The 13678-nt window shown below is 33.5% G+C and overlaps 1 protein-coding gene across 3 annotated transcripts in view; it reads right to left on the bottom strand.

Moving 5' to 3' along the window:
• The window catches only part of ZCWPW2 (zinc finger CW-type and PWWP domain containing 2), a 141941-nt gene that overhangs the window by 82859 nt on the left and 45404 nt on the right, over window positions 1–13678 (bottom strand). For 2 of the 3 annotated variants that reach the window (XM_021071484.1, XM_021071483.1), the window contains exon 2: window positions 2894–3240. In XM_021071484.1, the coding sequence (XP_020927143.1) occupies window positions 2894–3180 (287 nt within the window). In that variant the 5' untranslated portion in view covers window positions 3181–3240. Of the gene's footprint in view, window positions 1–2893; window positions 3241–13678 lie in introns of those variants that run through there. The other variant, XM_021071485.1, reaches the window with a different exon arrangement.

Raw genomic sequence — 13678 nt, 5'->3', positions numbered from 1 at the left:
TAGAAATTATCATGCTAAGTGAAATCAGTCAGACAATGAGACACCAACATCAAATGCCATCACTTAATGTGGAATCTAAAAAAAGGATACAATGAACTTCTTGGCAGAACAGATACTGACTCACAGACTTTGAAAAACTTATGGTTACCAAATGAGACATGTTGTGGGGTAGGGGGATGCACTGAGGGTTTCGGATGGAAATGCTATAAAATTTGGTTGTGATGATCATTGTACAACTATAAATGTAATAAAATTCATTGCATAATATAAAAAAATAATAAACCAACGGGACCTAGTCAAACTTACAAGCTTTTGCACAGCAAAGGATAAAAAAACACAAAAAGACAACCTATGGGATGGGAGAAAATAGTTTCAAACAATGCAATTGACAAGGGCTTAATCTCTAAAATACATAAACAAATGGAGTTCCCGTTGTGGCGCAGTGGTTAATAAATCCAACTAGGAACCATGAGGTTGTGGGTTCGATCCCTGGCCTAGCTCAGTGGATTAAGGATCCAGTATTGCTGTGAGCTGTGGTGTAGGTCGCAGACGTGGCTCGGATTCCATGTTGCTGTGGCTCTGGTGTAGGTCGGCGGCTATAGCTCCGATTAGACCCCTAGGCTGGGAACCTCCATATGCTATGGGAGAAGCCCTAGAAAAGGCAAAAAGACCAAAATAAATAAATACATACATAAATAAAAATAAAACACACAAACAGCTTGTACAACTCAACAGCAAAAAACCAATAACCCCCAACTGAAAAATGGGCAGAAGACCTTAATAAACGTTTTGAAAGAATACATACAGATGGCCAAAAGACATATGAAAAAACGTTCAACATCACCAAATATTAGAAAATGCAAATCAAAACTACAATGAAGTACCACCTCACCCCAGTCAGAATGGCCAACATTAATAAGTCAACAAATAACAAATGCTGGAGAAGGTATGGAGAAAAGGGTACCCTCCTTCACTGCTGGTGGTAATGTAAATTGGTACAACCACTATGGCAAACAGTATGGAGGTACCTCAGAAAACTAATATAGAACTACAATATGCCCCAGCAATCCCACTCCTGAGCATATATCCTGACAAAACTTTCACTGAAAAAGATAAATGCACCCCTGTGTTCACTGCAGCACCATTCACAATAGCCAAGACAGGGAAACATCCTAAATGTCAATCAACAGATGAATGGATTAAGAAGATGTGGTATATATACACAAGAGAATACTACTCAGCCATAAAAAAGAGCAAAATAATGCCATTTGCAGCAACATGGATGGAAGTAGAGACTCTCATTACTAAGTGAAGCAAGTCAGAAAGATAAAGACAAATACCATATGATGTCACTTATAACTGGAATCTAACATATGGCACAAATGAATCTATCTACAGAAAAGAAATGAACTCATGGACTTGGAGAAGAGACTTGTGGTTGCCTAAGGGGATGGGGAGGAGTAGAATGGACAGGGAATTTGGAGTTAGTAGATACAAATTATTGTATTTGGAGTGGATAAGCAATGAAATCCTGCTGTATAGCACAGGGAACTATATCTAGGCACTTGTAATGAAGCATGATGGAGGATAATGTGAGAGAAAAAAAAATAATATATGACTGAGTTACTTTGCTGTACAGCAGAAATTGATAGAACATTGTAAACCAACAACAGAAAAATTAAAAACTTAAAAAAAAATGAAAAGTGCAAACAGATGAAGAAAAAATAATACCAAGGATAACCAAAGAAGACTGACTCATCATCATTACTGTAGGAGTACCAAAATAAAATCAAAGCAACACACCACAACAAATTGCTTATAAGTAAATAAAACCACAGTAATACTTAAAAAGATTTGAAAGTGTATACTTAAAATACACATTGAATACTTAGGAAAAATCAATCTAGGATGGGAAACAGTCAATTATACAAAAGGAAATACATAAAAATCTAAAGAAAAAGAAAAAAATCTTTCAGGCATCTAGGGAACAATGACAGAATATAATTTTTTTTCGAGTTAGTCCAGGCTAGGCCATAAAATAAGATTCAATGAAACTGACTATAATAGATATAAATTAGAACTCAGTAAGTTATTTTTAAAATCCTGGATATTTGGCAATTTAAAAACATACTTCTAATAACTCATTTCATAGAAGAAATCACAAACTGAATAGTAATAAAACACATTAAAATTTTTGAAATATAGCTAAAGTAGTACTTAAAAAGAAATTTATAGCTTTAAAAAAGGGAATTAATAATTATACAAAATATTTTTATAACATTTCATACTTGATCCCTAGAAAAACTCTCATTAACAAAAGACATATATCTTAGAGATTTCTGTATCTGCCAAGATATTGTTTATTAGTTTTCTAGGACTGCCATGGAAAAACAAAAGAAAAGACTCTAAGTTTCCAATTTAAGAAACTAGAAAAAGAAGAATTAAACCATAAGTCAGGGGAGTTCCCACTGTGGCTCGGTGGCAATGAACCTGACTAGTACCCATGAGGACGAGGGTTCAATCCTGGGCCCAGCTCAGTGGGTGAAGGATACGGAGTTGTAATGAGCTGTGGTATAGGCTGCAGACGAAGCTCATATCTGGCGTTGTTGTGGCTGTGGCTGTGGCCTAGGCCAACAGCTGCAGCTCCAATTAGAGCCCTAGCCTGGGAACTTCCATATGCCACTGATGCAGCCCTAAGAAGACAAAAACAAAAACAAAAACCAAAAAAACCCAAAGAAGCTAGGGAAAGAATAACAATGAAACCAGAAAGCAATGAATACAAAACTAGCCAACAATATGAGAAAAGCTAATTCTCTGAAAATTTTTGAAAATTAATACACTTCGCAAGTCTAATCCTCATTAATTTATTATACAACAAAAACAAAAACCTTACCTTGGCCAATTCTGTAATTTTACCAAAACTAGGCTTCCAAGAGGGAGCTGTGAATACACAATCTTAAATCCACTTTGATGAAGCTGAGACTCTTCAGGAAAGTCTTCTTCTGAAACAGAGCACTTATTATACCTTGAGTTGGTGTTCATGAAGCAGTACCATGGCTCATTGTGATCAACTTTGGCTGCATCCTCACTTGACAACAATCTCCATTTCAAACAACCTTCATTCTCACATTGAACCCATACTTTGTTGACATACATGTTGTTTTCCACTGAGGAATCCATTGCAGCATTACAATATTCTATCTTACTATCTGATTTTTATTTTTCATAAATGCATTCAATCTGTAAAATAAATAAGAGTAAATAAATAAAAGAATAAGGATTTGAGGGTGTAAGGGGAGAAAGTTCAACCCAAATCCAAGAAATAGCTCTTTTATACCTTCTTTGCCTACATCCTTTCTATCCTATAAAGATTATATACATTGAACACATTTTGTTTCCACCTATTCAGAAACAGAGGAACAAAAGAGAAGCACCCATCACTCTGGTCATAAAATGCTCCAAAATTAAAAATAAGAAAATTATGATGGAGCAAAAAGATACTATAATATCTATTCTACCACTACTTGTACACATCTGATAGATATCCCATACTTTTGCCATAATAATAGATAAACCTTATTCGGTGCTGACTATGAGTCAGATTATTATTCTAAGTGCCTTATGCACACAACTTATAAGGTTTTCCCAACAACCTTAGTATGACCATTTTTAGAGAGAAGTCAAAAGCTGAAAAAAGAAATTTGTTTAAGGTTCCAAAGTTAGTATATGATAGAGTTGGGATTTGAATGAATTCAGTTTTTTTCCAGAATTTTGTGCTCTTACCCACTAGGATGTATTGCCTCTTGGGTATATAGTGTATACAGTGTGACTTTATCTCTTTCTAATTTTAAGAAAAACCAGACATAGCAAAGTATTTCACCATATGAAATTTTGATATTTTAAAAAATTAAATGAATCTTTTGCTTATATTATTTGTCTTTTATCCATTGTCAATGCAAGGGATTTGAAAAAATTGCTGAGATTTTTTATTGCGAAAAATTTAAACATATAAAAAGATAGAATTATATGGTTAAGCCATAACTTCTAGCTTCAATAATAAAAAATTTAAATGAAAAAACCTAATTATTAATAACCTATTTTGATATACAAAGCCTATTTTTTAAAAAAGATCGAGATATGCCATATTAATAAATTAGTAGAACACTGCTATCCAGGTATAAGCATGAATAAAGAGGATCTTAATTCATGAGTTAATTATATATTTAGAAACTCACTTATCATATACCTTTCCATAGTCACTACAAACTGCCTTAGAAAAAAAATTTCCCAATATTATTTCAATAGCCATAGTTCACAATTTTTAACCTATTAATAATCCCACTCATGCGAATGTATCCAAAGGAAATAAACTCAAAAGAGACCAAGCTACACATACAAAGACCAACAATATTCACTATTTATCATATTAAGGAGCGAAAAACCTAAAAATAGTAAAATAAAAATCTAAAGAAAGATAAATATACAATTTTGCTAATTTTGCCAATACATATTTTTTAAATTTGCCTATTACTTTAACTGGTAAGGAAATTTATGAGGAATAATATCACATTTTAGATTGCAGTTGTCTTTACTCTCTATGATGTTAAGACAACAGAGCAGAAATTGTTGAGTCCAGACTTTGGAGCCAAATTACATGTGAATTCCTTGCTATGTCACTCACCAGCTGTACATCTTTAGGTGAGACATTTCACTTGACATTTGGCGTAACTTCCGTGTTTGTGTGTGTGTGCATGTTTAACAGCTTTATTTCTTTTTATTTCCAATCCTTATGTCTTCTTTTATTACACTGGCTAGGACAAGTATAATATTCAATAAAAACCACCATAGTGATATTTTTTCTCCAATTTTAGAGACTGATTCTACCATTTGACTATAAAGTCAAATATATATATATATATATATTTTTGTATACTACTGAAAAGTAACAAAAAGTTGTTTTTCTTCAGTTAGCAATTTACTAAGAGAAATTTTTTGTTGTGAAACTTGCAGTGGTATTGAATTTTATCAAATGCTCTTCTGTGTGCTGAAGTGAACATAAGGGTTTATTTTTATTTTATTTATTTAATTGTTTAGTTATTTCTTTATTGCCAAACATGCAGCAGCTTTGAAGTAGAATCTCAACTCCCCGACTAGGAACTGAACCCAGGCCACAGAGGTGAGAGTGCCAAATCCTAACCACTAGACCACTAGGGAATTCCCAGGTTTTTCTCTTTATATCTGTGAATTAGGTAGGTTATATTAAGGTATTTTTAATAATAAACCATACTTGCATTTTGAGTAAAACCTATATGGTCATAAGGATCATATCGATTGTTTTCTTTAACATGAATTGTTGTTATTCAGTTTACTACTAGTTATTTAAGATTGGTTCACATATGTGTTTATAGATGACAGTGGTCTAGCATTTTCATCTGTCCTTTTGCCTTTGGTTTTGATATTAAGATTAAAACAGCATCATAAAATGAAATATAGACTGTCCTTTTTTGACAATTTGCTTAAGGGAGGAATTTCCAATTTTGTCAAACATTTAAGAATTCTAAAGAGGCACAAACTACTATGTATAAAATAAATAATCTACAAGGTATATTATATAAAACAAGGAATATAGCTAATATTTTATATTAACTTTAAATGGAGTATAACTTTTAAAAATACTGCTATGGTGTATACCTAAAACTAATATACTTTTGTAAATCAACTATACTTCTTTCAAAAAAAATTAAGCAACAGAAGCAAACAGAATAAAATGTTAATATCTGCTAAGTTCGGGTAGTATCTAGGCATTTCATTTGTTCTCTATATTGAAAATCTTACAATTACAAACAAAAATTTGAAAATATTATTTAACAAAAACATGAATGAGTAGTAAAGCTGATAGAAAATTATGAAACAAGTAGAAGCATTCTATACAAGTTTTACATAAACACAAATATGGTGCTTTCTCCAATTCATCATGAAACAAAATTTTTCTTGTAATAAATTGTAAATAATAAAAATTTTCTTTGTGAATACCAAAAAATTATTCTAGTGTATCTACTATATTTATCACTGAACATAATGAATTTGTTTATACTTTTTTCCCCTTCATTTATCTTGTCAGAGCCTTTTAAATAAACAACCAAAGTTTGAGTGTTCTTTTATTTTTTTGAATTCTATTTTATTAATAGATAAACTTATTCGTTCTTTCTTTCTTTGAGAATTCTTTGGTGAGCTTATCTTTCTCTTCTTGAGTTGATGCTTAGCTATTTTATGTTCGGTCTTCCCTAACTTTATTAATTCCGTTATATTGTGGTAAGAATACGTAACATGAGATCTACCCTCTTAGCAATTTAAAGTGCATAATAGAGTGTTGTTAACTAGAGGTACAGTGTTGTATAGATCATCTCTATTATTTACTCATCTTTTTTTTTTTTTTGGTCTTTTCTAGGGCCATACCCACGGATTATGGAGGTTCCCAGGCTAGGGATCCAATCGGAACTGTTGTTGCAGACCTACACCAGAGCCACAGCAATGCCAGATCCGAGCCGCGTCTGCAACCTACACCACAACCCAAGGCAACGCCAGATCCTTAACCCAATGAGGAGGCCAGGGATTGAACCTGCAACCTCATGGTTCCTAGTCAGATTCATTAACCACTCAGCCACGATGGGAACTCCTCATCTTTCTTTATTAAAAGTTTATGTCTGATAATTCTTAACTCTCCTGGAAACCATGCCATTATTTGATTCTATGAATTTGACTATTTTATATTTTGTCTTTTTTAGGGCTGCACCCATGCCATATGGAAGTTCCCAGGCTAGGGGTCCAATTGGAGCTGTACCCGCTGGTTTACGCCACACCCACAGCAATGCAGGATCCGAACCGTGTCTGTGACCTACACGACAGCTCACAGCAACACCAGACCCTTAACCCACTGAGCAAGGCCAGGGATCGAAACGGCATCCTCATGGATGCTAGTCAGATTCATTTCTGCTAAGTCATGATGGGAACTCCAATTTGACTATTTTAAATACCACACATAAGTGGAATCACATAGTATTTGCTTCTTGTGACTGTCTTATTTTGCTTAGAATAATATCCTCTAGGTTCATTCATGTTGTTGCATATTGCAGAATTTCCTTCTTATTTAAGACTTAACAGTGTTCCATTATATGTTCAATTTACCTATTCATTCATCAATGGACACTTAGGTTGTTTCTATATCTTGGCTATTGTGAATAATACTGCTATAAACATGGGACTACTAATATGTCTTTGAGATCATGATTTCAGTTCTTTTGGATAATTACCCAGAAGTGGGATACTTGAATAATAAGGTAGCTCTATTTTTAAAAATATTTTGAGGACTTCTCTGTACTGTTTTCCAGAGTAGGTGCATCATTTTGCATTCCCACCTACAGTGTACAAGTTTCCAGTGTCTCCACATCCTCACCAACATCTATTATCTTTTGACTTTTTGATAATACACATCCTAACAGATGTGAAGTGATAGCTAACTGTGATTTCACTTCATGATTAGTGGTGTAAAGGATCTTTTCATATATTTAATGGCCATACATTTTATTTAGAAAAGTTGCCCATTTTAAAATTAAAAAAAAAACAAACTTTTTTCGCTGTTAGTTGTAAGACTTCCTTATATATTTTGGATATTAACCCCTTATTAGATATATGTTTACAAATACATCCTCCCATTCTGTAGGCTGCCTTTCACTTTATTCTCTCTCTTGATATGCAGAAACAGTTTAGTTTGATGTAGTCCTACTTCTTTATTTTTACCTCGGTTGCCTGTACTTTTGGTGTCATATCCAAAGAATCTTGACAAGATCAACCTAAAGGAATTTTCCCTCTGTTTTCTTATAGGAGTTTTATAGTTTCAGGTCTTACATTTAAGTCTTTTATCCATTTTGAGTTGATTTTTATGTATGGTTTAAGTTAAGGATCCAATTTCATCCTTTTTGCATATGGACATCCAATTTTCCAAGACAATTTACTGAAGAGATTATCCTTTCCCCATTGTGTATCCCTTGTGCCTTTGTTTAAAATTAGTTGTCCTATATCTATGTGAGTTTATTTCTGGGCTCTCTATTCTGTTTCATTGATCAGGTTTTTATGTCAATACCATACTGTTTTTATTATTATAGTGTTGTAATATGGCTTGAAACGAGGAAGCAGAATGCCTCCAAATTTGCTCTTCTTGTTCAAGATTGCTTAGCTATGCAGCATTTTACACAATGCCTTACAAATTTTAGAATTATTTTCTTCTATTTCTGTGAAGAATGCCATTAGAATTTTGATAGGGATTATACTGAATCTGTAGATTGCTTTGCGCTCTATGGACATTTTAACAATACTATTCTCCAAACCTATGAACATGGTATCTCTTTCCACTTATTTGAGTCTTCTTAGTTTTAGGTTTACAGATCTTTCACCCTAGTTGATTAACTTTATTACTAACATGAATTTTATTCTTTTTGACATGACTGTAAATTAGATTATTAATTTCTTCAGATAGTTTGTTGTCAGTACATAATAATGAAACTAATTTCTGTTTGTTGATTTTGTACCTTGCAGCTTTACTGAGTTCATTCGTTAATTTTAACAATTTTTTGGTGGAGTCCTCAGGGTTTTCTACATATAAGATTATGCATTTGGCAAACAGAGATAATTTTACATTTTTCTTTCTGAAATGGATGGTTTTTATTTCTCTTTCTTGCCTAATTGCCCTGGCTAGAACTCCAGCACTGTGTTGAAGAAAGTGGTGAGAGTGAGTACCTTTATCTTGTTCTTGATCATAGATGAAAAGCTTTCAGTTTTTCACCATTAAGTATATTACCTGTAAGCTTATTATATAAGGCCATCATTTTGCTGAAGTACACTCCTTCTATACCCAATTTGTCAAAAGTTTTTATCATCAAAGGGTACTGACTTTTGTCAAATGCTTTTCTTCGTCTATTGAGATAACAGGATTATTGTTCAAACCTCCATTATATCATGTTTATTGATTGGAATATCAAACCATCACGCATCTCATAAATAAATCCCACTTGATGCTGGTGTATGATCCTTTCTACATGCTGTTGAATTCTATTTGCCAGAATTTTTGTTGAGGATTTTTACGTATATATTCATCATGGATACTGGCCTGTAGTTTTATTTTCTAGCAGTTTTTTGATGTTAGTATCAGGGTAAGGCTTGCCTTTTAAATGAGTTTGGAATTGTTCTCTCCTCTTCAGTTTTTGAGAGTTTGAGAAGGAATTTCCACTAATTATTTTATGGATGTTTGGAAGACTTCACCACAAAGCCATCTGGTCCTGGACTTTTCTTTGTTGAAAGAATTTCTGATCACTGATTCAATCACCTTACTTGTTACTGGTCTGTTCAAATTTTCTATTTCTTCATGATTTAGTCACAGTAGATTGTATGCATCTAAGAATTCATCTGTTCTTCCAGGTTATTCACTTTGTTGGCATATAATTGCTCATATGGTTGCTTACAATCCTTTCTATTTCTGTGCACCAGCTATAATCAGTCATATAGTCCCCTCTTTCATTTCTGATTTTGTCTTCTCTCTTTTGCTCTGTTAATCTAGCTAATGGTTTGTCAATTTTGTTTATCTTTTCAAAAAAACAACTCTTAGTTCATGATTTTTCTATTATCTTTCTAGGCTTTCATTTATTTCTTCTCTGATTTCTGTTACTTCCTCCTTTTACTAAATTTAGGCTTAATAGTTATTTTTCTAGTTCCTCTGGTGTAAAGTTAGAAAAGTTCCTTCTCAATGTATGTTTATCACTATAAAATTTCCTCTTAGAATTGCTTTTTCTGTATCCCATAAATTTAGTATGTTATGTTTCATTTTTGTTTGTCTCAAGATATTTTATTTCTCTTCTGATTTCTTTTTTGTACTGCTGGTTGTTCAGGAGAATGTTGTTTAATCTCACATATTTGTGAATTTTCTAGTTTTTCTATTATTGTTTTCTGATTTCATACCATTATGGTCAAAAAGATGTTTGATGTAACTTTAAATCTTTTTGAGTAGTTTTGTGGCCAAATATATGATCTATCCTGGATAATGTTTCATGTATGTTTGAGAAGTATGTACATTCTGCTTCTGTTAGATTAAATGGTCTGTATGTATCTATGAGATCCTTTTCATCTAAAGTGGAATATAAGTCCAATGTTTCCTTATTGATTTTCTGTCTGGATGATCTATTCGTTGTTCAAAGTAGGGTACTGAAATCCTCTGTTACTATTGTATTGTTGTCTATTTCTCCTTTCAGGTATGTTAATATTTGCTTTCTATATTTAGATGCTCCAATACTGGGTGCATGAATATTTTCAATTGTTACATTCTCTTGATGAACTGACCTCTTGATGGTTATATATATACAACCTTGTCTCTTTTTAAAGTGTTTTGCCTTCTGTTCTGTTTTGTCTGATACAAGCATAACTAGTTCTCTCTTTTGGTTTCCATTTGTGTGGAATATCTTTCAATCCTTTCACTTTCAGTCAATGGTTAGAGAATTAGACTCTTTATATCTTAAGTAATTTTCGATAAGTGAAGACTTACCACTGCCCTTTTGTTAACTGTTTTCTGGTTGTTTGGTAGATCCTTTTCCCCTTTTTTCTTCTCTTTCTCTCATCTTTTGCAGTTTGGTGATTTTCTGTAGTGGTATACTTTGACTCCTTTCTCACTATCTTTTGTAAATCTGCTATAGGTTTTTGAGTATTGCCTTAAGCATTCTACAGTTGTAATAGTACATTTTAAGAATAACTTCAGTAACAAAAAACCTCCACACATTTACTCCTTCCCCACATTTTATGTTTTTGATGTCACAATTTGCATCTTTGTATAATGTGTCCATTAAAAGCTATTATAGCCATAGCTATTTTTAATACTTTTGGCTTTTAACACTTATACTAGAGTTGTATGTGATTTATACACCAGCATATATTTTGAATTTAACTTTACACTCACATTTACCAGTGAGTTTTATACTTTTATGTTTTCATATTTCTAATTCACATCCTTTTGTTTCAGCTTAAAGAACTCCTTTTAGCATTTGTTGTACAACAGGTTTAGTGGTGATGAATTCCATCATTTAAGATCATTTTTACTTCTCCTTCAATTCTGAAGGATAACTTTGCTAGAAACAGTATTGTTAGTTGATAGTTTCTGTGTTTCCTAAGTTCTTTTAAAACTTTGAATATATCATCCCACTCTTTTTTGGTTTTGCTTTTGCTCCACTAATTGATTTGCAGTGAGCTATCTTCAAATTCATTTGATCCTTTCTTCTGTCTGATCTAGTCTGTTACTGAACCCATCTTTTGAATTTTTCAGTTCACTTATTCTTAAACTCTACAATTTCTTTTTAATATTTTTATATTTCCTCTTTCTGTTGAAATTCTCACTTTGTTCATGTTTTGCTCTCCTGGCCTTGTTGAACATCATTATTACAATCATTTTTAATTACTTGACACACATATAAGTTATCTCCATTGGTTTTATCACTGGGGTGAGCCATGGGGAGAAGGCATGAGCAGTTTCTACACGTCCACATAGGGTCCCACAGGATTACTAACTATGTGCCTCTTCAGCTCCTATATGTAGGCCCATTAGAACCATTAGGCAGCAGCTTAAAAAGCATATAGTTAAATCCCTTTGAGGGAAAAACTGGGAGACTTCTGTTTTCGCCTGCTCCCTCTGTGCCGATTATGGGGGATCATAGCAAGAAGTGCTCACACATCTGTTAAAAAAATGCCTGTTTATTTTATGTGGTGAATGGCAGCTTGTGAGTGATAGGCCCTTTTGGTTCTCTAAGCTAGGTCATATAGGAGCCAGTTTCTTGAGTGACAGCCACAAAATTGGGTGCTAGATCTATGGGTAAGCTCCTTCCAAGAAGCAGCTGGCCAGTTGCTTTTATCCTTAGAGTAAATGAGGGGAGAGAAGAGGAAGTAAGTGCCCACAAGCCCTTTTCAGGCTCCTGGAGGAGCACAATCAGCTTCCAGATACAAGCTGATTAGAAGCCCAATCCTTGGGCACCGACTGGAAAAACACATACTCAAACCCCTTCCAGGAAGAAAGTCGTAACCTTGTGTTTTATCCTGTTCCCTCTGTGTTGAGCCTAGGGTTATGTATAGCCATGGTAACTGCTTGAACTTCTGTTTAAAACTACCTGTTTGTTAAATGTGGTCTGAGGGGACTCATGAATGCTGATCTCCATGGGCTCTCAGACCTAGGTGATGTGGGAGCCAGTCCCTTGGGTAGAAGCAATAAAGTTGAGGAGTTAGCTGTGTGGTCCAAATCCTTTGCTCCTCAGGGAGAAGCTGGCAGTTCAGGGTTCCTTCCAGATGGTAAAGAACTAAACTAAATGTTTATGGTATGAATGTGTCTTAGCTTTTCCTACCCATTTCAAATGTGGGTATTTTCTCAGTCACCCAATGTATAGGAGTAACTCAACTAGTTTCTATATTTTTCTCCAAAGGAATTGGTTTGTGTGTATGTTCATTCAGTGCATCTGTTGGAGGAAGAAAAGTCTGAGGCCTCATATTCTGTTTCTTTCTTATGTCCTTTAAATTCTGTTTTCTTCACTTTTAATTAGCTCCAAGAAAATATTACACAATAGTAGTAATAGCAAACATCTTTTATCTTGTGACACTGACAATACTGAATCATAGATTTGTCATCAAAAATGGAAGAAATTAAAATTATCTTTGTTAATGCTTTCCTCTAGTTGTATGTTCCAGAACAGCATCCCACCATCATCCATTCTTCATAAGCTCCCACAATGAGCTATAAACAATGTAATAGTAGGAGGAGATAATGCTGGCTACTGGTTGAAGGGCTACCAACCAAAACTCAAATATAAAGAGCTGAGGTAATTCTAAGTCCAAGACAGGAATTGGGAATCTGTGTGGACAACTAAGCTGAAGTACAGGTCTAGAAACAATGAAACAATGAAATTATCCATTACAAGCTCATTCAAGAAACTTCTATTTATATTTATTATTTAATCAGAAAACAGGACTTATCAATATTTAATATTAAATTGACACAAGAATCCTCACTCAGACCAAATATAAGGAGGTGCTATTTCCTAAATGGGACATAAGGGCTCCTTCTGGAAAGGTGGGAGGTGTCACACTGAAGGATGTTTCACAAAGGTGCTTTTCAGTTACGCATTCATTTTTACCACATTGCAGTTATATTTAACTAAACAGGTTTATAGATTACATTATCTAGATTAACTATTCCTCAGAAACTTAAGTCTTTTTAAATACTTCTAAAAAGCAACAACATATTGAAGAGAATACTAATAATACAAAAAATTAAAATATAAGAAATATAAAAGAAAGCAGAATATGATTACTATCTTTCACTCAACTGTCTAGGATTCTGTCCATCTTGCAACCATTGGACTGCTCTGAGGAGAAAGCAGTCTGAGTTTACTGGCACCACATCAATGGGAAGCTTAGAAAAATCCATTATGATAGCCTATTATAAAATGTTAAGGGGATTAAAAGATTATTTTTAAATGGTAGATAAAGTTTTCAGATTTTCTTAGGAATTTGGTTTTCACAGTGGATAATACTGAGAAGATAAATTAACACTAGGAAAATGTCATTACTACTTAAATAGTGATACTCAATTTCAATTGTG

Source organism: Sus scrofa, chromosome 13 (genome assembly GCF_000003025.6).
Source record: "Sus scrofa isolate TJ Tabasco breed Duroc chromosome 13, Sscrofa11.1, whole genome shotgun sequence".
NCBI lineage: Eukaryota > Metazoa > Chordata > Mammalia > Artiodactyla > Suidae > Sus > Sus scrofa.
Note: the sequence above shows the minus strand (reverse complement) of the source record. Positions and strands in the feature narration are given on the sequence as shown.